Source organism: Myripristis murdjan, chromosome 11, assembly GCF_902150065.1.
Source record: "Myripristis murdjan chromosome 11, fMyrMur1.1, whole genome shotgun sequence".
Lineage (NCBI taxonomy): Eukaryota > Metazoa > Chordata > Actinopteri > Holocentriformes > Holocentridae > Myripristis > Myripristis murdjan.
In genome coordinates, this window is record NC_043990.1 from 26,573,985 (window position 1) to 26,601,044 (window position 27,060).

The 27,060-nt window shown below is 40.7% G+C and overlaps 3 protein-coding genes across 3 annotated transcripts; 2 read left to right on the top strand and 1 right to left on the bottom strand.

Moving 5' to 3' along the window:
• Window positions 1–13: 13 nt before the first annotated feature.
• Window positions 14–1,052, top strand: nr0b2b (nuclear receptor subfamily 0, group B, member 2b). The gene is made up of 2 exons (XM_030063964.1): window positions 14–594; window positions 737–1,052. The coding sequence occupies exons 1-2, from the start codon at window positions 33–35 to the stop codon at window positions 988–990; spliced, it is 816 nt and encodes a 271-aa protein (XP_029919824.1). The 5' UTR covers window positions 14–32; the 3' UTR covers window positions 991–1,052.
• Window positions 1,053–1,317: 265 nt separating this feature from the next.
• kdf1b (keratinocyte differentiation factor 1b) lies at window positions 1,318–9,625 on the bottom strand. Its single transcript, XM_030063507.1, has 4 exons — window positions 9,454–9,625; window positions 7,370–8,310; window positions 6,712–6,798; window positions 1,318–3,666 (listed from the first exon to the last, which is right to left on the bottom strand). The coding sequence occupies exons 2-4, from the start codon at window positions 8,289–8,291 to the stop codon at window positions 3,578–3,580; spliced, it is 1,098 nt and encodes a 365-aa protein (XP_029919367.1). The 5' UTR covers window positions 8,292–8,310; window positions 9,454–9,625; the 3' UTR covers window positions 1,318–3,577.
• A 1,712-nt stretch (window positions 9,626–11,337) lies between these two features.
• Window positions 11,338–26,844, top strand: zdhhc18b (zDHHC palmitoyltransferase 18b). The gene is made up of 9 exons (XM_030063506.1): window positions 11,338–12,205; window positions 13,405–13,565; window positions 15,846–15,995; window positions 17,560–17,697; window positions 17,802–17,853; window positions 17,993–18,095; window positions 18,426–18,538; window positions 19,297–19,399; window positions 24,469–26,844. The coding sequence occupies exons 1-9, from the start codon at window positions 11,946–11,948 to the stop codon at window positions 24,823–24,825; spliced, it is 1,437 nt and encodes a 478-aa protein (XP_029919366.1). The 5' UTR covers window positions 11,338–11,945; the 3' UTR covers window positions 24,826–26,844.
• Window positions 26,845–27,060: the final 216 nt, after the last annotated feature.

Sequence of the window (27,060 nt, forward strand, 5' to 3'; positions counted from 1 at the left end):
AAAACAGTCTGACTGAGGACACGTCGCCCACGATGTTTCCTCTGGAGGAGAAGACCGCTCACTGCACTTGCCCAGGCTACAGAGAGCAGCGTCCTCACACCATCCTCTACAACATCTTGAGCTGGAGGGACAGCAGCCGCCTCAACGACAACAAACTCAACCATAATGCCACAGTGCACAGCTGTAACTGCGAGCAGAGGAGGGCTGCATGCCTGAAGAACCCTAAAGCCTCCTGTCAGATTGCATCCAGCGTGCTGGTCAAAACCGTCTGCTTTATGAGAAGCTTACCGTCTTTCAGTCACCTTCCGTCTGGAGATCAGGTGGCCTTGCTAAGAGACTGCTGGGTTCCCCTCTTTGTTCTGGGGCTTGCTCAAGAAAAGATAGAGTTTGAAGTGACGGATGCACCAGATTCAAGTATGCTGCGACAGATCCTGCTCGGACAGGGACAGACGGAGAAGGAGGCGGAAGAGAGAAGACCACAGCCGACTCTTGCTCAGGTTCACAAACTCAAAAGTTGCTTGCACCGACTCTGGAACCTGGATCTCAGCCCGAAGGAATACGCATACCTGAAGGGTGCTATATTGTTCAACCCAGGTAAATACATAGCACAAAGCAGCCAACTAAGTTAACTGGTAGTGGCTACCTCAAAAGCAATGTTACTCATTCTGCAATGTACTCTTGCAACCTGTCATGACTGGATACAAACAATAACAAAAAGTTCTCTTCCTCTGTGCAGATGTTCAAGCGTTGAGAGCTTTGCCATTCATTGAAGGCCTTCAGTGGGAGGCTCAGCGAGCTCTCCAAGGAGTCGTCCTGCTTCTGCACCCGGAGGACACCGGCCGCTTCAGCCGCATCCTTCTAGCAGCCTCTGCCATTCAAACTGTCAGCCACAACTTGGTCACAGAGCTGTTTTTCAAGCCGCTGATCGGCAACGCTGACCTATTTGATTTGTTAAGAGAGATGTTGTTTGTCCAGCATGATAACAGATGAAACTGTGAAACTGTGACTGTATGAGTGAGTGTTTTGTATGGTCTTATGGAATTTTATATTGTGAAAAATACATTCACGTTATTTTTTCCTGCTTGAACAAGTTTGTTTGGTTTGAGGAGTTATTTGAGCTCCGTGAAAACATAAAAATTATACTCTTGTAAAAAAAAAAAAAAAGGCGCTGTTCTAGTATGTCAAGGGGAGGTAAATGTGAGAGAACAATTCTATCTGAGCTCCATCTCTTGCATGCTGACTCCCTCATGTGGTAGGATATGGCAAACAACCAGCAATTACTTGGATCTTTTTTTTTTTTTTTTTTTTTTTTAAACTTTATTGTTTTTTATAAAGGACTAAGACAAAAGTTGCTAACAGATAGGGTACTGTTATGTGCGTTTTTCTAGATAAGCATCTGCCAAAACATCTATGCTCAACATGCCATAAGTACCATAGTATCATAATCTACCCTTGGAGAAAGGCCCAGGCATGATACTTTGGTTTAGCTGAGAAAATATAGCAAAAGAAAGAGAATGCCTCTGCTTTGCAAGCAATTCAACTGGCTCAATGCAAAGGGAAGTATCACATTAGATATAGTTCTTGTTTGCCTATTCAATCACACAAACATTATCCAACTTCCTATACAACTAGGTGCAACAGATTCCATTTTCAACTCTTTGGTCATAATCAGATTATCAAATTTCACACCATGATGTTATAACCTCCCAGGTGCTATAAACAAATTTCTGACACACGAAAAGGGCAGCTAAATCATTGGTGTGTTGAGACAGTTTAAGTACATTGGATACTTTTATCTCAAGACAAACAAGTAGCTCCTTCTTAGTCAGGATTCTGCAGTTTGAATTACTGTCGCAAAATCCTGGAGGTGGAGCACAAGACACACACATCTTAGAGACAAGAAGCTGAAATGAGTGTCCTTGGCACAGAGAAAACTGCATGTATTAGTAGCCCACTAACTGAAGTCATTAGCATGGGTCCATGACCAACAGTAACCATAAGCTCATGCTGATAAGGAAGGAACAGAGCAGAATGAATTCCACTGACTCAGCTGGCAAAATCCCCAACGAGGCCAGGAGCAAACATAACAAACATGTTGGGATAAAAACAGACATTCACTATGCCAGTCAGCTCAGGATATTGTCACATATTGGTAGATTCAATACAGTATTCAGTAATCTTATATCATAGTACACTACTACAATGGATGTCACTGCTAGCAAAGATCAAGCCACTCCAGAGTGCAGAAATGAAATTCCACAGTTTTTTTTTTCCCAATGTGACCCTTCCTCAGACTACTACCTAAGTCTGAAAGGTCTAGCTGCATCTGAACTTCTGCAGTTACAGCGGCCAAATCTGAGACTGAATTATAGACTGAATGACAAATGGCCACATATAGCATTAGAAACTCATAAACACCTGTTTGGCTTACGTTCAAATGCCCTTGCATATCACATGTAGGTACTTCACAACACATAGCAAAAATTGTGAACAATTTTGTTTTCCTTGCACTTTCATATTACCACCCATTGCTGTTTTTCCATTGTTAAATAGTGCATTTCTAGTGGTTGCTTCATTGTGTACCAGTGGAGAACACAAAAATTCTAGCCAACAGCACTATCACTGGTTTTTTGACTATAATCCAGCATCTGTCCTGTTATAAAACTGCCTTTCTTTCACCAATGAATACTGCTATCCAGTTAGTTTACACTGTCAGCCACAACAACCCCTCCTGATGTTATGTTCTTCCCCAAAGTCCTGTTTCAAAAGGACATACCCCAAATTATGGAAGATGCTCTCAAAATTCCATTTCATAGCAACTTCAAATACACTATCAGTGAGGTATATGCAGGTCATGATCATTACATTAAAATGACCTTTCCAAGGGCAGAACATGTAGTCATTTAAAAATGGAATATATAAAGATTGTCCATTGACGGGTTCACAGAATCTTTCAGAAAACAGAACAGTTTTGGCTCACTAAGAGATAAATAATGGCGGATGTACAATGTTACATCGAAGACCAATCTACAATCACATCAAATTATTCATGATCAAAGATATATAATTGTTTGTTGCTGATTTGTGCCAATCATTACAGCCTTCTGTATTTTAACAGCACATTCCAGAACCAAACCCAGAGGTCCTTTACATAACGAAGCACAAAAATCTGACTGATAAAGAAGTACTTCAGCATAAGTCAGGGAGTCAGGTTTCATGAGCATAACTGAGCTCTCCTTCAAGGACAAAGGGACGGTTAATCGTGACACACTATTAATTGTCATCAAGGGCTGAGAAGCTGCTGGTGATTTCTGCCTGTCTGGCAAGCTCTAAGTCAGGCAATCCTTCAAACACAGACATAATATTTATCACCATAAATAAATACACACAGAGCCCTGAGTACACTTAAGTCCTTCAAATTCAGACAATGTGACTTGTCACATTTTTTTTTCCAAAGCAAAGCCATGGCCTCCATTAAGAGCTTGGCTACGCCAGAGACTCCTGTGCAATTTGTATATCCTTTCAACATCCCATATGTGACGGTAATCAAGCGTGGATCACCAGTGTTGAGGAGTAATCATGTTCTCACGGAAGTGCGAATAAGTGGAACACCTGAAGAATTGGTCTCAGTGGGCGAATAGGCTGTTGGAGAACCTGAGGTATGACCTGTAGGAACAAAAAACACAGATAATCAGTTCCTGTGATTTGATGCTTTCCCTATCCATAGTGCTTTATGGCTACAAATCATTTCAGTGCTATGTTTTGGTTGGCAAACCAAACGGCAAATGACAATAAGTTGAGAGATGACAGAGAGGTGAAGAATAATTTTAAACAGCACCTCAACTGCCAAATTTATGCTTGTTCAACCAATTTTTGAGCATAATATATTCAAAAACCAATCTGACTCCAGTCCTTGAAAGTTAAGATAAGCATTACTGACTCGCTTCTGTAGTTTACCATGTGTGGTCATCGTAACAGGTAAGAACAATGACTATATAAGTATCTGTCCAGACTGCAGTTTGACCTTTGTTCATTTTGTTATGCAAGGCTCTCCAAGCATGAGGAAATGCTGGTCAACGTCTCGTACGTCTCTTACCCCTAAAACCTTGTGTTTTTGGGTTGTTTCCTATGGTTGATATGGATGAACTTCCTATTCAGTGCAGTTACCTTGGAAGAGGAAAGAAACTTGTATTTTTAGTTGTCTAAATGTGGTTCAAATGATCTCACCTGGCCAAATGATCAAATGATCTCACCTGGCCAAATGAACTGGACTAAATGCACAAATGCGTCGCTCAGAGTGAATGCCACATTAGTTTCTTCAGAATTAAAGTACATTATCTTGTACTTAAACTTTTCATTATTTTGTCCAATGTCTATAGCAGTATGGTTAGAAAATTGTATGTAGTATAAATTGTGGTTTGTGTGTAGTTTTCCCTCACACAAATGAGCAAATTTTCATTGATAGCTATTTTTGAGCAAAGTGGAAAAATGGTCATACAATTAAAACTGGTTGTCTTGAATACTCCCCCTGTCAATAATCAGCTGAACTAATGCCATAGAAATGGTGCCTTTGGCTTGGTTTTTGTGTGTACCTCAAAACAAAACCATTTTACTGCCTCAAGCCTTTTTTAAAACATTGGATTCAATTACCACGCCTTTTATCTGGGAGGATAAAACACATCATATAGGTTAAAAAAAAAATCTTTGCAAATCAAAGGATTTAGGAGGACTGGCTCTACCTGTGCTACAATGCTATTACTGGGCGACTAATGCCTGAGCCTTTATTTACCGGCAGGAGGCATACCCGAAGAGCTTAACAACACTACCCCATCATGGGTGGCTGTACAGGACAGTAATGCCACATCTTCCTTCCTGCACTTAAGTGAAAAGTTACCAAATACTCCCATTCCCTTCACAACTAGATGCTATTTTTTTAAGGAAAGGTCTTGTTACTATTAATGACGTGTAGTCTGGTAATGTACATCATTTGCTCAGCTTACATCAAAATTTACACTGCAGTCATCCCATTTTTTCAGGCATTTACAAATCAGGAACTATGTCAGAGGAAACATTTCAGCTTTTGAAAATTATAATTCTCCTGATGAACTTCAGTCCCTCTTGACAACGGAACCTGATACCAAAAAACTGGTCTCTATGTTTGTGATTGCATGTGCGTGTCAGACTGCTCCACCTACACAAGACCTGAAGGCATTGTGGGCGAGTGAAAGAGAAGTACAAATTTCAGAGGACACATGGACTAAATGTCTTCGCAGCATACACCATAGCAGACTCTACAAGTTTTGTTCAGAAGTTTTTCACAGCTATTCAGATATTTACGGACATGATCGCCCTCCCCATCCAGAAACGGCCATTCTTGGCTGATCACAACAGCTAGAAACTTTAAACTTTGTCGGTACAGTACAGAATGATCATCGCAAAGAAAATCATTCTTACGTCTAGAACAAAGAGATACAGAGGAAAAAAATGGTTGTCTCTCTGAAAAATTGACTTTGCTTGAACATCTGGATAAACAACGGATGTTATTGTCAGCCAAAATCCAGACTAACTGTTTAGCCACAAATTATATTATGTTAAAGAGAGTAGGCAAAATGGGGATTTTCCTATTTAGTATTAGTCTTCGATAATGTCTTTATCAACCAACAGAGATTTTTTTAATTTAAATAAACGACCAAAATTTGTGAGCTCCCAAAAGTCCATAACTGTAATAAAGAGTTTTAGGGGATGCACTTTGTTGTAAGGTTGGGCTTTAGTTGTACTTGTACTTTCCTGAATTTCCCTCGGGATCAATAAAGTATCTATCATCTATCGTCTTGTAGGGTACCAAGGCTGTTGCAATTCATCTGTCCAGCAAAGTGAGAATATCCTGTTTGTTGGAACTGAAATAGCTCCAGCTCTTTGTAGCACTGCGACAATATGTTAGGAAATACTTTCATAGCTAACACTGTTGTGGAGCTCACTTGCTAAAACCTTGGAGGCTTGTAGTGGTAGAGTGGATGTGATAGTCCACGTGTGATGCCATCCCTAGGCTTTATTAGATGAAAGCGCTTTGCTAAACCTCAAATCTTCTGGCATAAGATCGGTAGATTGGTAAAACAATTTTTGGCCAACAAGCGAACAGTTATGTCATGTTCTGATTGGACTGCTCCACTCTTACATGGGAAAGTAGCTTTTTATCCCCAGTAAAATCTCTGGGATGACTCAGCAGAAATCAGCAGACTTGTGAGCCTCCCTCACACAAGTCTGCAGTCACTTTGGCGAGTACGCACACACTGTAGGCATGTCCTCAAAGGCCAGCTACGTGCACATGAACTTTGAGTGAATAAATCTGTACGTGTTATTGGAGAGGAGCTACTGCCCAGTTAGAGGTGAAGCCTGTGTGAGACAGAACTTGTCAGAGAGTAAAACATCTGATGACAACAAAGCCTGGTATTTACTGTCAGTGCTATGTGGGCTGGAGGCAGTGATATCAGTTTACCATGTCATACTTTCCCTGAGATGACACATGTCTCACCCAAAATAAATTCTATTATGGAAAACAGAGGACTAGCTATCCACTGGAAGAAGAAAAAACTAAATGATTGACAGAGTATTCAAGTTGAGGTTTTACATGTTCATGTCAATAGAAAACTGAACCAACAATGCACTGTTCATTCAGTAACGTACACATGTGGACTTGGCAAGATTTCTTACCTCCGTTGTTCCTCCACATTTCCCGGGCGTACTTGTCAGAAGGGGTCAATTCTGATATTTGGATGTTTGGATTGGATTTGTAGTCATCTTGAGGAACCAAACAAACAAAAGAGAGCAACAGTCAGTTGTTGACAGAAAAGTAATAAATAATCTGTTTAGGTTAAGAGCCTCCAATAGACAACCAGTATAGTATAAATTAGTAACAGATTTAGAGAAACTGTTTCATATCCATAATTTTGTAAGTTGATGACTGGCTGGTCGATAGAGCTGCAACTAACAATTATTTTCATTATCAATTAATCTGATTATTTTTACCATTAACGGAATAGTTGTTTGGTCAGCAAAATGCCAGGAAATGGTGAAAAATGTTGATGACAACTTCCCACAGCCCAAGGTCATGTCCTCAAATGTCTACACAAGTTTACCTGACAATCCACAACCCACAGATATTTAGTTTACGGTTGTATTCACATTTGAGAAGCTGGAATCAGAGAATTGGAAATTGTCCTCTTAAAAATGACTAAAAACTTGTTGCCCATTAAATTAATAGTTTGCAATAAATCAATTATTTGACTAATTGTTGCAGCTCTACTGGTCAATATCTGATTTTTAACAAATGGCCGATGTATGTCTGACGCATGTGTGATGTCAAACTTACTGTTGTTGCTGACGGAGAAGGAGTCACTGTCCCTCATGGTGTCATTGCCACTGTCAGACAGCGTCCTTTCAGTCCTTGTGTTGGGAACCCTCCTCTTGGTACTCCTTCGTGTGCTGATGCGGATGATGCCGCGCACCAGCCGGCACTCGGCTTCCTGCTCGTCCAGCTTGTGCTCTTCTGCCAGTGAATTGATGAGCTGGTTGATCTCCTTGCTCTTCTTTAGAAACACAGAGTCTGAGGTGCACCTGGCCAGCTCTTCGATCTGGTACTCAGAGTACAGCTCCAGCAGCTTCTTAGTGATCAGCGAGTCCACGTCCTCATTGCCGTCTTCCCAGTCATCGAACCCAATGGAGTCATGAAAAGACAGCTGTTTCTGACCTTCAGATGGAGCGACGTAAGAGGGAGCGCTGGTTACCACATTCAGATACTCTCTCTGACTGTCCACTCTCACTCCACCGATGCGGACGTCCTCTAGCCAGTCTGCGCCATCCTCTTCCTTGTTGTCTCCTGCCTTCACGGCGCGGAGGCTCACTTTCTCCGGCTCATCCGGGGAGCTCTCGCTGGGCGCCAGGCATGGGGCAAGGATGGTATGGTGGCAGACCCTGTACAGGCCGCAGGTCAGAATGCTGCACATGAAGGTCCTGCAGCTGCCTGGAGATGCACAGGGACCACAGGTTTGTGCACCAGAGGCAGTGTCAGCTGAGCCAGGAATAAAGCCAATTGTCTCTGACTCCTTCCCTTTAGCATCTTTTAGATGGGCTTTGTGGACAGACTTTGTCTCTTTGCTTGGGATCCATTCTTCCACTGGGTCAACACAGCGCTCCTCATACGAAGACTTCTGGCTGCTGGTCCTCCGGGGTCCATGACTATAGTCGGCGGGTCCTGAGCTGTGCTTTGGACTCCCGGTGCCACTGGCAGACATGGCTTACTGGCTCCGAGGTCTGGATAGGAAGAAATCTATTGAAATGAAACTAATTCACAATGCCAAAAGCAAATACAAAGCAATATGCTTGGGCTATTAATCCATTCTGTCAGACAAACGTAAGAAACACTTGTAACCACCTCAGGCTATCTCTGTGTCAAACTAAAATGAAACTATTATCCCCAGGTGCCAGTCAACCAACCCAACCCAAAGTCACCCAACTGGTTCTCTTTAAGATGCCTCTTCACAGAATCAAAGAGATTTGCGTGTTCAATAAGGCTGGGCCTATCAAAGTCACACTACTGTCACCGAAATTTCACACGTTGAAATTAAATCGTCAATCACATGTATTATACGGTGTCACTGTCTTATGAAGAAAATGCCGTGATGTCGAAAGGTAGAAAATGATCCTATTCGGAAACAGCGACACAGCACACAGCGATCAGCTGCATGCAAACAAGGCCAGGCACTTTGTGTTTACATTGGCTCCGATTATGTGCAACACTGGTATGGCGTTTGCCACACCATACTCCATTTGAAAAAGACATCTTGGAATTTAAGTCACCTTGCTTAACATAATTTCAAAGCTTTTAAACAACATGTAAAATTCATTCTTAAACTCGGCATACACCTGATCAATCAAACAACACTTGCTTTAAATCAAATGGCAACTTGTGGTTCCTCGTTACCATTCATTGCAGTGCACTTGGTGGGACACATTTGTGTGGATAAAATGGCAAACCAGTTTAAAAGATGAAATTATATTTAAATAAGTAAGCCTAGTGCTTGATGCAGACTATTAAATGCATGCCGAAATGAAGAGGAGGTACTATTATCACAGATATCGTGTTAAGTTATTTTTGACCAAGTCCACACACTTGGCAGTTATCAAAACAGCGTTAAATGGAGTTCGTGCCTTAATAGTTGTAATGTACAGGGGCTAGTGTTAACCTTCTGTCATACCGTGTGCACACGCTATGACATAAGGTGTACTGGTCAAAACAAAACTCATAAAAACTGTAGCGTTCGTTTCACTTTAGTTTAGACAATTGCGATTCGCATTATCTTTCGTGCATCAAACTACTTTCACTCTCACGGCGACCTTATAACTTTTTGCTCCACTGGAAAGGGGCCAACGAATTTCTTACTAAACATTACTCACGGCAAGCAGTAGTCCCGCTTCGTCCCCAAACAAGATTCCGTTTTCATATAATATCCCTCAAACAAGAGCAAACATTTCTACTTTGAATTCGCCGTCCAAGTCCAAAGTCTCCACGCCGCTACAAAATGACAAAAAGCTTCTGTCGATTTTTCGCCCAAATCTTGTCTACCTGTCCCCGAGTGTCAAGGTGGAACAGACAACCACATCCTACAGACAGGTAAATAAGAAATATCACTTCCGTTCGTTCCCTTCGAAATAAAACACACACTGACAAACCCGAGTTTTAATATTTCACAACATAATGTACAGTAAATTCGCTACGGATTGGTCTGTAGCCTAGTGAATGCGTGAAAATGCGTAAAGTGTTTTTTTTTTTTTTTTTTTTTTAAACTTTATTTATTTATTTATTTATTTTTTATACATTTATTTTTGTTAAATGTAACATAAGATAGTTACACCAGCCTGGTCAAAGGGTGGCGTTTATAGCTCTTTTAAAACAGTGGAGCAATGGTACTACCACCACCACTAATAATAATAATAATAATAATAATAAAAACAATGTTACTAATCAGAATCAGAAATATTTTATTGATCCCTGAAAGGCAATCAGGTCAGCTGCAGTTGCGTACAATCTCGATAGAAAAGATATATACAAGCATAAGTGTAATTGTAAGAAATGAAAGGAAAAATAAGACGTGAAAAAATGTGCATCAGTAATTTGTAAAAATATAAGCATTATGTAAAAAATGTGTGCATAATCCTACAATATATAGGCTACAGCAGATAAGAAAAATTATAGAATGTAAAAGTATACATATATCTGCCAAATATACACCATATATTGCACCATTAGGTCAGTATTGCACAGTTGAGGATATAAATATAAATGATAAATTCTGAGAATATGATGGTGCTGAAGGGAGTGAAATAAGACCTGCGACAATGACAACAATAATAAAAATAATAACATTGTGATTTTTCTTCTCCTTGTATATTTGATAATACTGAAATGATTTTTATTTATTTTTTGTACACGGCACTACTTTTTGCTATTTTTTAACAGCGAATGAAAGAAGCAGTTTGTTTGCTGTGTGAAATTTAAAGGAACTTATATGTGAAACCATGAATTAATAGTTAAAAACTGAAATTAAACTAGTGGTTCTTCGCTTAATAAGTCTATTATTATTTTATTTAACTGTTTTTGGAGGGGCAAAAGGAGAATATCCTTACTGATATGAACTTGTACTGGGCTGGTATCAGATATTAAGCTGGCAGATAAAAACGAGCAGCAAAATAACGTGCAAACATCATATTTGTTCTGTATCAGGTGTCGTATTGTTTCTACATGGAATAGAAACAGTCCGTCAAAAATGCCCAGGCTTTGTGCAGCGACAAGCCAGGAAGAGACAGCAAGTGCACACCGTTTCAGACCACTGGCGCAGCTTGTAATGAGTCATCTGTCATCTACAGCATCTTTGTACAGACTCCTGGCCATATTGACAACAGACACAACTAATGTGGTACTTCTGTAAGCAGTCTGAAATGTCCTTGCCTATATTATATCATTTAAATCCACTTTCCTGCTTAGATAGCTTTTTTTAAGTGCACTCTGTCTTGGCTGTAAAACTTAAAGGGCCATCAGAAAAGATTTCTAAATATTATAACTCCTCTGCTCATTCAACCGGCTGATCACTAATCAGAACAAGTGGAAAGTAATGGCAAGCACTGTGGTGACACATAATAACCAGCTCCTTGTTCTTGTTATATATTAGTATATTATATTTAGAGTGAAACCAGCTCCAAATTGAAGGGTAAATCAGATTTATTTTGAAAAGCAATGACCGGAAACTCTGAATTTTATTTTCTACAATGGCTGGCCGCTTGCCACTAGTCAGTTGTCTAGAAGGCTCGTTTGTTGGCGTCACAGCTGTAAATACATTGGACATGAATACATTAAAAACACTTTGAATGAGGCGATATGCAATGAAAATTTGAAAGTAACGGCGCTCTTATCGTCCCCGAGACTCCCGCGCTGCTGTTTTTATATCCACGGTTAGCTTAAAATAAGCAAATCGACGAAGCTAACAGGCTAGCGGACGTTAACGTTACTTTGAGGTTAAGTGGTCCCGCAGCTGGCTCATGCTAGCTAATTCAACATGACACAGCTAACTAACGGAAGCTAACGTTGGGCACTAGGTTGTCGCATTTTTGAGACTGTGTTTCTTTTTACGGATAACTACGTAGAAAGGTAACTTTTAGGTGTAACAATGGATAGTCGTGGGAAGTAACGTGGGTCTAACCGCGAGCATGGAGTCCCTCGGTTATTTACAACTGGATTTCCACAGTGCTGTATTAGCTAGCTCGCTCTTGGGAATGACGACATTGGCTCCGTGCAGCTGTGTGAACCAGGGGTGTCGGTGATGCTGTGGGCCGGGGTCCCGGTGCTTTGCTTGTCCAAACTGGGACAGAGCAGTAACTCCGCAGTATAAACCATGAAAAATTGCGAGTATCAGCAAATCGATCCGCAGGCACTTTCGACACCCACGCCGACCCCTCCGCCTCATGCCGCCGCTGCCGAAAGTGGGAATGAGCAGGACAAGAAAGCGAAGAGACCGAGGAGGAAGTGGGAAGTTTTCCCCGGCAAGAATCGCTTCTATTGCGATGGACGGATCATCGTGGCCCGGCAGAGCGGCGTCCTCCCCCTCACCCTGGGCCTCATTCTGGTCACAAGTGGATTATTCTTTATTTTTGAGTGAGTTGATGCTTCGTTTGCTGAGATATGTGCAGCTCTCTCCCGAAACGAGCTAAGATAGTTAGCTAAAGAATGCATTTAAAATACATTAAGTTAGATGATAGAACTGTTACAAACTTTAAGGGGTGGGGGGAAATCACTTCACTTAAGCATCGCAATTATTTTTTATTTTTGTGACTATTTTTCAAATTACTTAATTGATGTAGTATACTAAAGCTGTCGGTATTATAGGTTCTTAGCAAAAGGAATAAATATTGCACCGAAGTTAGGCTAAATTTTGGTAAGGGAAAATCTCGCCATTTTCAAAGGGGTCTCTAGGTCTGACTGGAAAGTTGAGACTCTTGTGGATTCAGCGAGCCCAGTTTTATTCATGTGTGATGATGTTGGCCTCCATAATAGCTCTTTCATTGTAGTGAGACCATTCTTTGAAACCTCATGTCAATTTCTAAATCTATTTTGACATCTAGGAAGCACAGCTTTATGGAATTTGATATCCATTAACTACAGGATAATTCAAAAAACAAAAATCACAATTAATTGTAATATTGAATTGCAGTACTTGTAGAATCGCGATACATACCAAATCAGCACCCAAGTATAGCGATAGCATGGAATCTGGAGATAAACATACTGTCCCAGCCCTACAAACACATTATCATACCTCATAATAATTTGCAGTCTTAACTGATGCTCTGTGAGGCTATACTTGTGCCAATAAGCAAGGTTTTAACAATAACAGATCTCTGAATTTAGATTGGCCAAAAGATGTCTCCTTACAGAACTGATTATGTTGGAGCTATATATCTTGCAACATCTGTGTTGACAATGTGCATTTACAGTAATGCCACCTTAGTGTTTTAAATCATACTGTAATATAGTCAGGAATGTTATTCGAGTGTGGAAGTGGCACTACTCATACAGCTGTATGGTGAAATGTGTGTTCTGTCTCCAGGGATTAAGATGGTGATTAAAAGCATTGAATGTTGATTAAAACCATATTCCTCCCTGGGCATGTGGAAAAAGCAGAATTGGTAGAGTGAGACAGCTTTTGAAGTAAGTGGGGTAAAAACCTAAATGAACACTGCTTTCAAGACTGATGTTCCCCGTCTTTTCCCCTAGCAATTCAGTGGGTTGCAGCTTTTGATGTAGCCAGTATGCTTGTGATTCATTCTCTCCATGTGGTTGCCTCAATATCACAGCTGTCCCTTCCTGGTCAAACACCTGACCGGCTGCATTCCTGTCATTGGAGGAGTCCTCTTTGTATTTGTGGTCATCACCCTGCTTCAGACCAGCTTCACTGACCCGGGCATCCTGCCCAGAGCAACACCGGATGAAGCCGCAGACATCGAAAAGCAAATTGGTGAGGGCCAAGTAGACCATGGGTATGGTCTGACCGATATTGGTTTTGAAGGCCATTACTGACATTTCTTGGGCCTGAAAGCTTTTGATGGCTTATATTTTGTGCAGATGCCCAGTGTCTGAAAATTTTAGACGTTTTCCAGTGTTACTTGTCTTTCCCCCCAGTTTTAGCCTTGCTATGGTGGAAAAGCCTCTGTTCAGAGCATCATGGGACACTCCACCGAGCTTTTATATTGTCAAAAGTGTGATTGTGCCACTGTGCTTAGAGAACAGTGATAGAGGGGGAGGGGTTAGCAGTGATGGCTGTCAGATGAATCTGGTTATGTAGAGGTGAACTAAAGTACAGCAATACAAAACATCCAGTACCTAGTGTGGATTTTAAACACTGGACAGAAAGACAGTTGTTGACTTAGTGCCTAAAACATTCTCAGTTATGCACACCCACAATTATTGTCTTCTGTCTCAAACAACATTTTGACATCAGTAAACACCTCAAAAAATGTCTGTGTTTCCAATATATTTCATAAACCTGAAGGGAAGAGTGTTCTCATTTGGGGACTGTTAAAACTAGACATCATAGTGTGAGAGTTGGTACTGTCTGAGATTTTGGATATTGTATTGTCATTATATGGCATATTTGTTGTCTTTTCCTGGTTTTAAAGGCTGTGATGCAATAACGGGATGCAGTTTCATAAACATATTGCACTGTTCTAGCTGTTCTATTATTGGTATCTGTATCTTAAGAAAGTGCATCAGCATAACTATCTCATTCCTACTCTCACTGTACTGATATTGAGGTACTGGTAAAAAATATCGTGATGTTTGACTTTGGTCCGTACCACCTAGCCCTAGTTAGAACTGATATGACTCAGCTTATAGCCTTGTTAGTCTCTTGTCACTGCCATTCAGTTGTGTCAAAATTAAAGGACATTCTGGCCTAATTATAGTGGATGGCACTGTCATATGAGCTATGATCTAGTTTCTTCACAGTGCAGGCCCTGGATGGTTGAGAGTATTTTGTTCTGCCTGCTGATTCTCTTTCACACCCTGATTCAGAAATGTAAACCAAGCTCTGGGGGAATAGCTGCCAGTCACAGTCTTTTACCCTGAGTTTAATGATCATATGATACACTTTGACTCGTCAGATCTCATAATTAGACAATTTCCCAAGACTCAAACTAATGAATGACAAACTGGCAGGCAGTTTTCTGAATTAAAGGTGCTCTGTTCAGTTTTTAAAGCTGATAGGCTCAAATATTTTGTGGACTGAGGTTTACTATGCTTTTGACAAGGAGCCATGCCAATTATTTTACTCTAATCTGCCTTAAAGGATTATTAATTTTTTCAGCCTGGGCCTTTTCCATAGTGTTTGCCATAATGACAACTGATTGTGTTCAGATTCCATCACTTCACTGTAGAGTTTTCGTACCTCCAGGTCACTGCTAGGGCTTCCATTCAGCACACATACAGGGCCAACGTAATCTCCCAACAGTTCAAAAAGAATTTAAAAGATGTTCTTTAAACACAGCTATTCATGAAACAAAGCCATACAAGATTTGAAGACATAGTGCCCTGTCTTCGAGATGATGCTAAAGGCAGTTTTCTGACTCGGGATCTTGTGATGAGGGACATATTGCAGTTATCAGCTGTGACAGATGGCACATCATGCAAAAGTGGGCAGCAAGTATACACAGTAAAATTTCAGTCTTGTACTGTGTGGCTACATAGCATTGTTGGCCCAAACATGTGGAAATTATATTTTTAACAAAACAGTTCTCACCTTTTGGAGTAGCTTATAATTGATTACAGAGGTTCTCATTCATCTCTTGTTGCTGTTTATGTGGGAAAAAAGTTTATTGAGGCAGCAGAGGCTGTGCCTACAGTGTGATACAGTAAAGTGTAAATCATACTGGATGAAATTCATTGCTCATCAAAAATGAGGATATTGAACTTTGAGTTTTTATTAGCAATTGAAAAGCACAAATAAATATAGCCATCAAAAATTGTGGCAAAATAAAGCATCCAAGTTTGTACCTTTAAATTGGGGGACACAAAGCCATTTGAAGGCGCGTTATGCCAAGTTGGTCTTAGAGAGCACCCTTTGGCTCAATTGACAAAAAAGCTGTAATAAATCAATCAGGAAATATAAACAGTGATTGGCTGATCACTGAGGACTTATTTGTATATTTATCAGCCGATTATGATCTGCAGCTGATTGATCAGTGAATCAAAATCAATTTTTAATGTTTGTTTTCTCTTTACCTTCCACTCTCTTGTGCAGATAACACTGGAAACACCACCTACCGCCCCCCACCCCGCACCAAGGAAGTCCTCATCAACCAGCAGGTAGTGAAGCTCAAGTACTGCTTCACCTGCAAGATGTTCCGGCCTCCGCGAACCTCCCACTGCAGCCTGTGTGACAACTGTGTGGGTAAGCTGTGGACACATGCCAACATACTGACATTTACCTTCTGAATTATGGATGAAGGGCTCTTAGAAATACACAAAGAGCTCACATCAACACTAAGTTCTATAAAGCTTTAGATCTGTGGTGTCAGAGGATGGCTACTTTGAACTACAGAGCTGAAATATCTCAGATTTAGGGGTGTGAGATATATATTGTCAACCGTAGTATACATGTGGCTTTAGTTCACAACAAACTAAGCTATTGTAGCTGCCTGCATGGCTGAAATTAGAAATGAGTGAACAAAGTTAGAAATGAGTGAACAAAAAGACAGATGCTGCACAAAAGACGCCGATCTGCAGACTACGATGGAAAGCAATATCCGTTAAAGACAGCTCCACAACTAACTTGTTTCACTGTCTGTGAATTAACCACCACACCGAATATGAAGAATATGAAAAGCCAATGAGTCAGCGGTCAACCACGACTGACTAGCTATGGCACTGGCAAAACAATAACTCACTCAGCAAAGTTTGGCAGAGTCATTCTGCAAAAGAAGAAGTGCCGTACAACATGAAGGGCAACAGATGGCAAGAAATAATAAATGCCAGTCACCAGTTACCAGTTAGGATCCGGTGCCAGTTCAAACTGCCGAGAGAGACGATTTCAAACGACTTTGACAACTTTGGACACGCTGCCACGCCAGAAACATTTCAGTCATACAGCTCTGCTTAAACTGTATGATTCATGTTGCCAAACTGTGGCGCATAAACTGCAGAAGTTTTCATATTTTGTCACAACAATGGATTTGATAATATCATTAAAAGCATCTAATATAATATTAACAAGAACAAGCTAGTACAAGAGACTTTTACAGACACATTTTTGAGCTATTTATTTTTACACATTTTGGGATGCAAAATATTGTCAAATGTGAAATACCGTCAGTTATCGCTTTCAGCAAAATCCCCAAAAGCATCTGCTTTTTGTTAATATCGCACACCCCTACTCAGATTCTAAATGTCTCTTTAAGTGTTGTTAGATTGTCAAAATCACACAGACTATCGACTTGGAATCAGACTGAGAGCGCTGTTCATGTTTAATATCATGGATATACTGCAATTTGTATGATCATATATTCATCATAAAATTGATCAACGCTAAATTGGATGGACGCCTTTAATATGAACTGATTAAAATGTGGCATTTTTCCAAATTGCACAATGTGCTAAGCAGGGCTTCAGTAGTGTTTAAGTGTCCCATGATGGTCTAAATTCTGTTTCAAGTGCTTCTCCACTTTGAGGAGAGTAACACTCAAGGGGTAACATTGAATAACTTTTATTTATTTAGTTATGAAAGCATAAAACTGGTCAAACTAAAAGATACAAATCCACACATAACGTTGTCTTCACATCAGTCCAATTATCTGGGCGTTGATAAGGGCTGCCACTAAGCTGTACTTTGAGTGTATTCAGACTTTGGGGCTCCCTGCCAGTTACTGTTACATCTGTTGACAGAGTTCATATAAATTGAATTATCAGTTGTCTTACTGTCACAGTTGACTGTGAATTTGTTGTATCTTCTATTTTAGAGCGATTTGACCACCACTGTCCATGGGTGGGGAACTGTGTGGGGAAACGCAACTATCGTTTCTTCTACACTTTCATCGTGTCACTGTCCTTCCTCACAGCTTTCATCTTCGGCTGCGTGACCACACATCTAGCACTGAGTAAGTCCTCTGCCCTGTTCTACATGCTTTGATAAAGCAATAAAAAGGGGTAGGATGTATGTTTTACTCTCTTTGACTTTGTGTTTCTTCTCCCATCTCCTCAGGGGCACAAGGTGGAAAAGGCCTGGTATTCGCTCTCCAGGAGAGTCCAGGCAGATATCCTTTGCTCACAACTATTGTGTCTGTATTATACTCCCCTAAACTCAAAGAATTGTGAAAAGAATGTGTGATGTCTGAGTGTTTTTCTTCTTTTTGCCTCCCCAAAATGCTGCTGCTGTCCTTGACCACCCTGCACTGCAGTGGAACTGGTGATTTGTTTCTTCTCAGTTTGGTCCATCTTGGGCCTCTCAGGCTTCCACACATACCTTGTTGCTTCCAACCTGACCACCAATGAAGATGTGAGTAATGTTGAAGATATCTTCTCAAGATGATATTCATCTTTTGTATATTTGGTGTAAAATCTACAGAAATACTATTTTCTGTTAAAGTTCAATTGAATTCAAGGAATGTAGGCAAAGTTATATATTTTCAGCAGCCTTTGCAACAGCAGCTTCATTCAGTATCCACCAGCAAAGCCATTTAAAAATTTTTGGACTGGATAAATATTTTTTAAAAATGATGGAAAATATGTACTTTGAAGAAATTTGAGCAAAAAATAATTAAAAAATGTATGGTTAAGGTGTGGGATGAATCCTTTTTTACAGTCAGTATATGTCAATCATTTCCAGATCAAAGGCTCCTGGTCAGGGAAGAGTGGGGCAGAAGACACAACCAACCCATACAGTCACAGAAACATCTTCATCAACTGTTGCTCTGTGCTCTGTGGACCCATGCCCCCCAGGTTATTCCCAAACACTATCTAATACATGGATCACACACACAAGCTGAGCCGTCATTAACATGCTTTTTTTTCTTTACATCCCTTGAAATTGACAGTGAATAGCCTGTTCCCTCAACAGCAGCTTGATTATCCACTTCTGACAAGGATGTTTTTAGCTTCCTGACACCTTTTTGGAATTTGCATGTTTTTTTCTGTGTGGGATCTGCATGCAAAAGATAATTTGAATTTTTTAGCGTCGGGTTATGGATTTGGAGATGCATTACACTGACATTTTTGTTTAACCCTTTGAAACCCATAGGCCAGTATTGTTTTTTGCAAGGTTTTATTTAAACCTCTGAACCAAATTCACTTATTTATTTGTATTTTATTTTATTTTAATTTCTGGGCTAGTTTTTGTTTTGGCTAATTGAGTAATTTTCTTTTAATTTTTGACTTTAATTTACTCATATCATACTCACTTTCTTGTTTTTTGTTTCTAATTTATTGCTTATTTTTGGGTCATTTCTTGCGTATTTGCTTAAATCCTGGAATCTGGCTGACTGCAGAGGTGATTTGGCTGAATCTGCATATGCATATTGGGTGCATTTGTGCCTAGACTTGATGTGTAACCCATCCCACCCCCCTACCGCCAATATTAATCTGCGCATTTAATTTGATGCATTTTAATGCCAGGTGGAAAGGCAAACATATGAATTAGGCTTAAACATTATGAATATTATGAATGACTTTGCTCTTTCTGTAATTTTGTCCTATTTCAGTTTGATCGACAGACGAGGCTTCCTGCCCACGGAGGAGTCCGCCCAGACCAGCAGCGCAGAGGTTGAGACACCCAGTCTGGCCGCTAAAAACGAGATAAACGTGGTAGGAGGGTCTTCCCAGCTGGCTTGTGGCTTGCAGGACTCCCCCTCTCCTGTGCCTGCACCCCCCAACTCCCACCAGAACTCTTCCTTCGCCTGACAGAGCCTTGTTGCCTGCTGTACCCCCAGTCCAACCTTTTAACTGCTGCCGCCTGACTGTTGTGTGGTTTAATCCCTCCATAGTTTTACATCACAGCGACAGGTTTACTATTCAGTGTGAGGAGTGTGATGATCAGGGTCTCAGTGCAAAGAGTTTTAAAAATAATGTGGTGAAATGTATGCCATGATGATGTCAATTTATATTTCAGAGGGGTCATCAGTGATGATGTGGGTGATTATTGGCCCTGTTAAACTTTATAGCATCTTATTTATTAGTGGTAGGCTTTGGGGAGCAGAGGCAAAAGTGCTGCTGCCAGTTTATAGCTCTGTTCCCGCCTGGCATTAAAATGCGTCTTTGGAAATCTGAACACACATGGACAACTGTCAGTCTGTCTGTACACACCTGGCATTAACATGTGTCTCCACATGTATCTTGCCTGCTCGCTTGTGTTTGGATCTCACTTTCCTGCTCTCTATGCAAATAAACATATATCATTTTAGAGAAGAGGGGAGAGAGAGATGGCTCACTCCAGCCACATTTTAATGCTCTGTTGATCACTGAAGACACGTTTCACATCTGTTACAGCTCAACCCGATCATGTTCAGACTCAGATTATTGAACTATTCCAGCAGGTCTGAGAGGGTTCTCAGGTGAATAAATCGGCCGGTAATATTTAAGGGTTAGAAATAATATGTTAAATTTCGCCGCAGCATGAACCCTGCATATTGTCAATGCATATTGTAGATACTCCCCAAAATGTTTTGCATAATGTCTTTAGGGGAGCTCATGTCTTACTAAGGAGAGCTGAGCTCCTCCTTGCTCTCCTGTAGTTCCATCCTGCAGGTAGACAGTTTTGCAGGGCTGATGGCACTCCGGTGCCGTGCCCAGATTTATCTAACAGACATTTCTCTGGGTCCAATAGAAGCGCAGCTTTCATTCTCAACCACACTAACAATGGGCCTACTAGCCAATCAGAAGTAAGGCGGGGGCGGGACTTGTGTGTTGACAATCAGGCGCTCCATGTGCTGTCGAAAGTGAGCCCCGTTAGCCTACAGTGATGCACTGCAACCCACAGGATGGACCACAGGTTCATGAAGCCCGGGGAAGACAGCAAAGATGTCGATAAGGGCGTTAATAAATGGCGTTGGGCTTGGATAGAGGAGAATGGGAGCAATGTGGCAATAGATAGTTACAAGATAGTTAATAGGGTTATTTTCAAATAATGTATACATGCTATATGATGAAATTTGCCGCATACATATCACAGGACAGATGTTAATACCAAGGTGGGAACAGGGCCTATGTGTCAGACTTGTGAAAGTTGGTTGTACGCCTCATAAAAATTCTCCGTTCAGGGTTTTACTGCCTTTTTCCTCTGTGGAAAGGGGGAAGAGCAGTAATTCAGTCTATAACGTATAGATATTTTTCATGTCTACTTTTTTATTTTTAGTCACAGTCAGTGCTTTAGTGTTTTGTAACTACTACACACAAGGCTAACTCAGGGTGAGAAATAAGTGTCTACGAGGGAGGAAAGGAGGGGGCGTTTTATTTTAAGTTCCTCCTCCTTGCAAAACTGCACTGTTCGTGTTGTTCCTCACTGCAAGGGATGAAAGGATGCCTGGAGTGTTGTACAGAAACATTTGTTTACAAGAAGTAACTGCGGTTCAGATGGTGTTGCAGTCTGACAGCCATAGTACTCTGGATCCCCACATATCAAGGCTTAGTTCGGCTGCTGCTCACTCTGTAGCAAGCCAACGGCTCTTTTTTTGTTTACACCAAGACTAAATGTTAGAACAAAACAGCCATAAAACTTAAAAGTGCATTTTATAGAAGTGCCTTAATTTTTGGTACAGAATAAACAACCTCAGAGAAGCTGGATGTTTCTGGTTTTAAATTTATTTTATTGTTGCACTGCATTCTGCAAGTATCTGAAAATAGAGCTTTCCTTATTTGGATCGTACACTGGATAAAGTGGCTAGTGAAGTTTTTTTCTCCACTATACTGTAGAGTCAGTTGCTGTTCTATGTTGGTTCACTTTCTCGTGTCTGCAGTGTTACGGGTCATGCCTGTCCGCATCAAAGGACAAGGAGGACAAAGTGCCAAATGTTTTGTTGTGCTTCATGAAACACTGTCAAGCTAGTCAACATCATTCCCACTTATGTTCCCCTTTATGCCTTTATTCCATGTTGTTTTTGTATCATCTGTCATTGATTTGTCATTTTGTCCATCCCATGTTTACACATATTTGTTTTGTCAGTATTTGAAGTGTGAGTATTGAACTTTTTAAAGGACAGTTTTAATAAACATTTTATGTTCATGCAATTCACCATCTGTGTGTACTCATTTTTCTTTTTTGTTTGCTCATCCACTCACAATGTATTCATTTGTCAGCCTTATCCAAGTGACGAGCGGCTCAGAACAAACTGTCCCAGTGTCAATAATTCAGTATGTGTCCATCAGCCCAGTGTTAACCTACTGTATGTGGTCTGTCTCTGTGCCTGTGTCCTACCACTGTCACTAGGGGACTTGCCTGGACTTTGCTCTGTCCTGCACTGGCTGATGTGTCAGTTTTAGTGCAGGAATAAACTGAGATTGGTAAGCCTGTATACGGACAACAGCATAGTGCAGGGGGCCTTCCCCGTCCCTACTGCCACATGTGCATGTACTGCTGACTGGCTGGTTGGCTGCTGTCATCTGGTTTGCTGAGCTTGCATGGCTTCAGTCATGGTGTCAAGGTGAATATATAGTAAAGCACTTCATGAAACATGCTACGGGGTATATAAAAAATCTGCAAATGTGGCTATTTTCATGCCAAAAATGAACACATTTAGTATTTTCTTGAAAATGATGTTCTTATCAGGGTGGATACATCTATGAAACAGTTTAGATTGTCATGAGACATGAAATCCAGAGAGTTCATATAGGAACATATTCTGTCTTCACGAATATCAGGCCACCCTCGGGGGGCAATTTAGAGTGCTAAAACTGGGCCAAATGTAGTAAAATCATATTTTTTCATAAAATCTGGTAATTATATATATAGATGTATTTTAACTGCATTGGTGAAAATGGTCAAACAATGGATAAGAAAATACACATTTCTGTGTGCTTAAATGAGCTGGGGTGGATGCTTTTCCCCCCATTTGTTGTGCACCCAGTCAATAGCACATAGCGTCACAGTTGGTGGAAATTGTCAGAAATTGCCATAATTTCACCACTATCAATTTCATGTCAGCTTATAATTTTGTCTTCATTACAAACACTGGGCTACATCACAGAGACAGTAACAGTCCAGTTACTGGTAAATATTTGGAATCAAATGTAGGGAACATTTTCTATTTAAGCCCCATTGATTGCCATTTATTCTACTCTGTTTAGCAAGAGCTCAGCACTGCCCCTGATGGCCAAAAGACTGTACAGCACTCCTTCCTCCTGTTTCACAGCAGTCAGTGGCTGAAGTTCAGCTCTCTCTCTCTATGGGTTTTGCTGAATATCATCACTAACAGCCAAGCTAATGAAATTCTTGTAGTGCTAGCAACTCTTTCAGGCAGGGTGAGCCAGGTTTTTATTGCAGGTTTTACAGACTTGAGTAAAATCTTCCTGCAGAATACTAGAATAATTGCTCTGTCTTGATATAAAAATAATGATAAAAATATATCCACTATGGGTGGTCAGGAAACTGCTTATATCATATTGAAAGTTAATGACAGTGACCCAGTTTTGAATGATCTGTTTTATGTTGGCTGTGGTGTTGCTCCTTTGCATTTACTGCAGCAGTCGTGACTGTGTCCGTTTGTATATGAACACACTGCTGCTCGTCCTGATAACAGAGGCAAAGAATTTTTGTGCTGCGGCAGGTAAAGCTAACAGGGATTAAGCCCTATCTATAGCTTCTCCTGAAGGGTGGATGCATTCTACATTTTTCAGCTTTAGAGAAAAAAGATTTTAAACCAAACAAATTCCACCTGGAAAGAGTTATGGAAATGTGAGCTGGGAATACATGCTGACAGTTAGGCTGGTTACCAATAATTAAAACACGTTTGCTCTCTGAACTGAGCTGTGATATATATATATATATATATATGTTGACTGGCTTGCTTAGGACCTTGGCTACTGAGAATATTTCAGATTTTGAGGTACAAAAATTAGTCTTTTGCTCTCTGAGCTGTATGCCCTAGAAGTATTGTACATTCTCTGCCAAATTTTGAAACAGTATGGTAGTTTCAGGGCTTAACTTTTTGAGTTTTAATTCAGGTACAAGGACACATTTGCAGCCTAACTTTTTATATATATTATTATTGACATAATTATGTCTTGATGTCTTTGATTCTTTTGGATTGCTCCAGCTTACCCAATAGTTCTCATAGTGAAAAGAGAGGTCAATGACCTTTGGACATTTGGCATTGTGGAAAGGGTAACTACATCCACTCAAGTGAACCTAACCATATATTTTTTTTCATTCTGTTGTGGTGCAGTGGTTTCAAAAATTGTATCCAAGGATTTGTGGGTGGGTACCATAGCGTCCCCAAAGAAATGATGATGGAATTTAGCTTCCCTTTTAAAAAATTATCACAGTGAGTTTAAGGAGTGCTGAAGTATAATGAACCCATGGTTACCTCTCCACCTACAACAGTGTTAAATAATTCTTCATATCTGACTGCAAAATTCTCTTTGATATAGTTCCTTGGGACAAAATCTTAAGTCTAATGTTACACAGTGCTTACAAAGAGTTCCACGGCATGAAAAGCTTTGGGAACCCCTGCTTTATGGCCTATACTTGCACTCACAGCTTGCTTTGGATTCATCTTGCACAGCTTGTTACCATCCACTGGCGTGTTTGAACAGCCAGACTGCTGTTTTTCCTTTCACCCTGCCGTTCTTGCTTCTTCTGATCTCTCCTGCTCACTTTACTTGCTCATCGTTTTACCTTATCCTCGTCTTCATCCCCTTTCCTCTCTGTCACCCCTCCGCAGTGCACACAGGGAACTAAAGGTTTGCTGGAGTCGGCCACTCGATCTCCGCTCCTGTCCAGCTCGTGTCCTCAGGGGAAATCTCACACAGCTCACACCTGCCCAGACAACAGCGTAGTGGTGAACTCTGACCTCTCAGCAGGGCTCTCCACGAGCTGCCGGGCCGACCATACTGCCAGCTCCCCAGGCAATACTTCTCCTCCTCGCCACACCAAGACCCGGTCCAAGCGGAGTAAACGAGTGGCTTTGCATATTCCCAACCCTGCCTTCGATGTCTCCAGCTCCCCTGCCTCTCCAGACCCGGGCCCAAGCTACAAAACAATGGACCACAAAGGTGCCAGCTTTGCCCCATCGCACTGACTGACTTGAAAGCTGGCTTCTTCAAGTAAATATACATAGTCCGAAGCTTGCATGCTGTAATAGAGTCAGATACAACTGGTATCAATTGTAATGGTTTATTTTTATTGTTTGCTGGTTCTCTGAAAGCACTGGGTCCAGGCATAGACAAAGGGGATGACAATCACAAAGACATGGATGAACATCCTTTTGTGCACAAGACAGGCTATACCTGTTGGTAAATGAAAACTGCAGTGAAACTGCGAGTGCTAGAGAAGACTGAATGAGCATGACTTTGAGTGACTGCAACGGACACAACCCATCCTTTGGTGTGGAAAGAGAAGCACATGAAAAGATCAAATCTTTTTGATGAATGAATTGGTGTTCCCATTGAGCCATATATCCCCCTGATGATTCTCATGTAAAACATGAATTACCAGCATGTCTAATCCACCAAATATTGTGAAACAGTAGCTTTGTTGTATTGGGTGGACAAACTCTGGGACCATGCAACCATTAGTAACTTGCCTGAAAACTTTTTTCTTAGAGGGCCAAAGCTCAGAATTTGTATGCATCTGCAAAGCAGAACAGTAACTGTTGAATTTGTGCAAACAACCAAGTTGTTTGAGTGTGTATCAGTGTGTACTGTATGTTCAGCTTTCAGGAGACGCTTTTCACCAGATGACAGCGCTGTAAAAATGACTTCTTTAGAGGAACATTGGCAGAAAACAAAACTGCATGATAATGATAGAAGCTGTATTCTGTGGTGATTTCTTATTTTCACCCATTCAAAACACCACCTTACCTCAGAGGTCCTCTACCCCTTTTCCCTCCAGAGGACTGTTAGTTTTTGTATGCAGCCTCATCGCTGTGTACCTGAGCTGAAGCAGCGTTGCTGTCCCTGACCCTGCCCTTCTATCTGTCTGAGCTCAGAGCGATGTAAAGGTGTGTCCATGGCTTTTCCTGAAAGGACAGCTTTCCTAGCCGTGAATCACTCAATTGCACCAGAGCCAGAGAGACCATAGCATAGTAGCTAATACGGGCTGGTAACACAAGGACATGGATGAAGTTATAGGCACTGTTATCAACATTTTTTAACAAATTAAAACTAAAAACACCCAAAGCAGCCATGGAAACTAATTCTGTTAAACAGAACTGGAATTAGGCAGACTTCACCAAACTGTCCAAATGTTTTCATTGGCTTTTTGGCAATATAGAGCTCTTGCATTTGTTATGAGCCCTTTCACCAACAAATTGACATGGCAGCACAAAGTCTCAACACTGACCAACATTTTTGTAGTTTCGTAAGTTGCTAAGTTAGACTGATTGGCAATAGCAGCCACCGTGCTGACTGAAAAGTACATGGTTAGCTCTGCCTACAGAAATCAGTTAATACAGATTCAATAATGGAGTGAAAATGGAATAGCTTTCCAATATCCAGTTCCTCTTCACATTCAGTTTGTCTCAATGACAGCAATACCAGTTTTCTCCTCTCTCTAACTGTATATATATATATATTTTTTTTTGTGCGATTTGACAAATCCAAGAAGGAGTCTTCTGTAGGGTGAATGGTGAGGATGCTGGTTCGGTCTCAGGTGGAAAGCCACGATACACAGTAGGTGTTAGTATTCAATATGCAAGTTCTATGTGAAATACAGTATACCATGTCTATCCACATTGTAACACGATGGCAATAGCTGCACAAAAATGCAATGATCTGAACAATCATTATCTCCATGCACTAAGAGGTAGGCACGCACACACACACACAATCACTGTTCATTTGTAGTTCACCTAACTAAAGTGTGTTCACCTATGGAGTGTTAACACTGAGTAGAGCAGTCATCACTTCATGTGCAATATTAGCAGTCTTCAAAGTCTTTCATCCAAACTCCTTTGACTAGATGTCAATGACAGCAAAACACCCAATGCATTTCTGAGGATAAATATAATGTATTTGTATGAGATGTAAGGTTATTTTTGCCAATGCTCCTGTCAAATTAAAGGAAAAGGAAAATAAAACTCCGTGAAATAAAAAGGCTGCTGGGCCACAAAACCTGTGTGATTGTTGTCACTGTTGCATGACGTGTTAGTGTTAAAATTGTAATCAGTATGTGTGAATTTTAAATGAACTGATTCACTGAACAATACACAGGCCCAGACTAATGTTCTTTGTGATGTTGGGGGCTCAGGTGCAGTTTGTTTGATTGTGATCCATCTCTTTAAAATTTGTGGCATCTCTCAGTATGTGTGGACCAC

What these genes read in the sequence shown, in the direction of transcription:
- zdhhc18b (XM_030063506.1), top strand. Translation starts at nt 11,946, where the DNA reads ATGAAAAATTGCGAGTATCAGCAAATCGATCCGCAGGCACTTTCGACA. An exon ending in GACCACACATCTAGCACTGA is followed by an intron (nt 17,698 to 17,801) that starts GTAAGTCCTCTG and finishes CCATCTCCTCAG; the next exon opens with GGGCACAAGGTGGAAAAGGC. An exon ending in CTAAAAACGAGATAAACGTG is followed by an intron (nt 19,400 to 24,468) that starts GTAGGAGGGTCT and finishes ACCCCTCCGCAG; the next exon opens with TGCACACAGGGAACTAAAGG.
- nr0b2b (XM_030063964.1), top strand. Translation starts at nt 33, where the DNA reads ATGTTTCCTCTGGAGGAGAAGACCGCTCACTGCACTTGCCCAGGCTAC. An exon ending in TGCTATATTGTTCAACCCAG is followed by an intron (nt 595 to 736) that starts GTAAATACATAG and finishes TCCTCTGTGCAG; the next exon opens with ATGTTCAAGCGTTGAGAGCT.
- kdf1b (XM_030063507.1), bottom strand. Translation starts at nt 8,291, where the DNA reads ATGTCTGCCAGTGGCACCGGGAGTCCAAAGCACAGCTCAGGACCCGCC. An exon ending in CTTCTCCGTCAGCAACAACA is followed by an intron (nt 6,799 to 7,369) that starts GTAAGTTTGACA and finishes TGGTTCCTCAAG; the next exon opens with ATGACTACAAATCCAATCCA. An exon ending in AATGTGGAGGAACAACGGAG is followed by an intron (nt 3,667 to 6,711) that starts GTAAGAAATCTT and finishes TTGTTCCTACAG; the next exon opens with GTCATACCTCAGGTTCTCCA.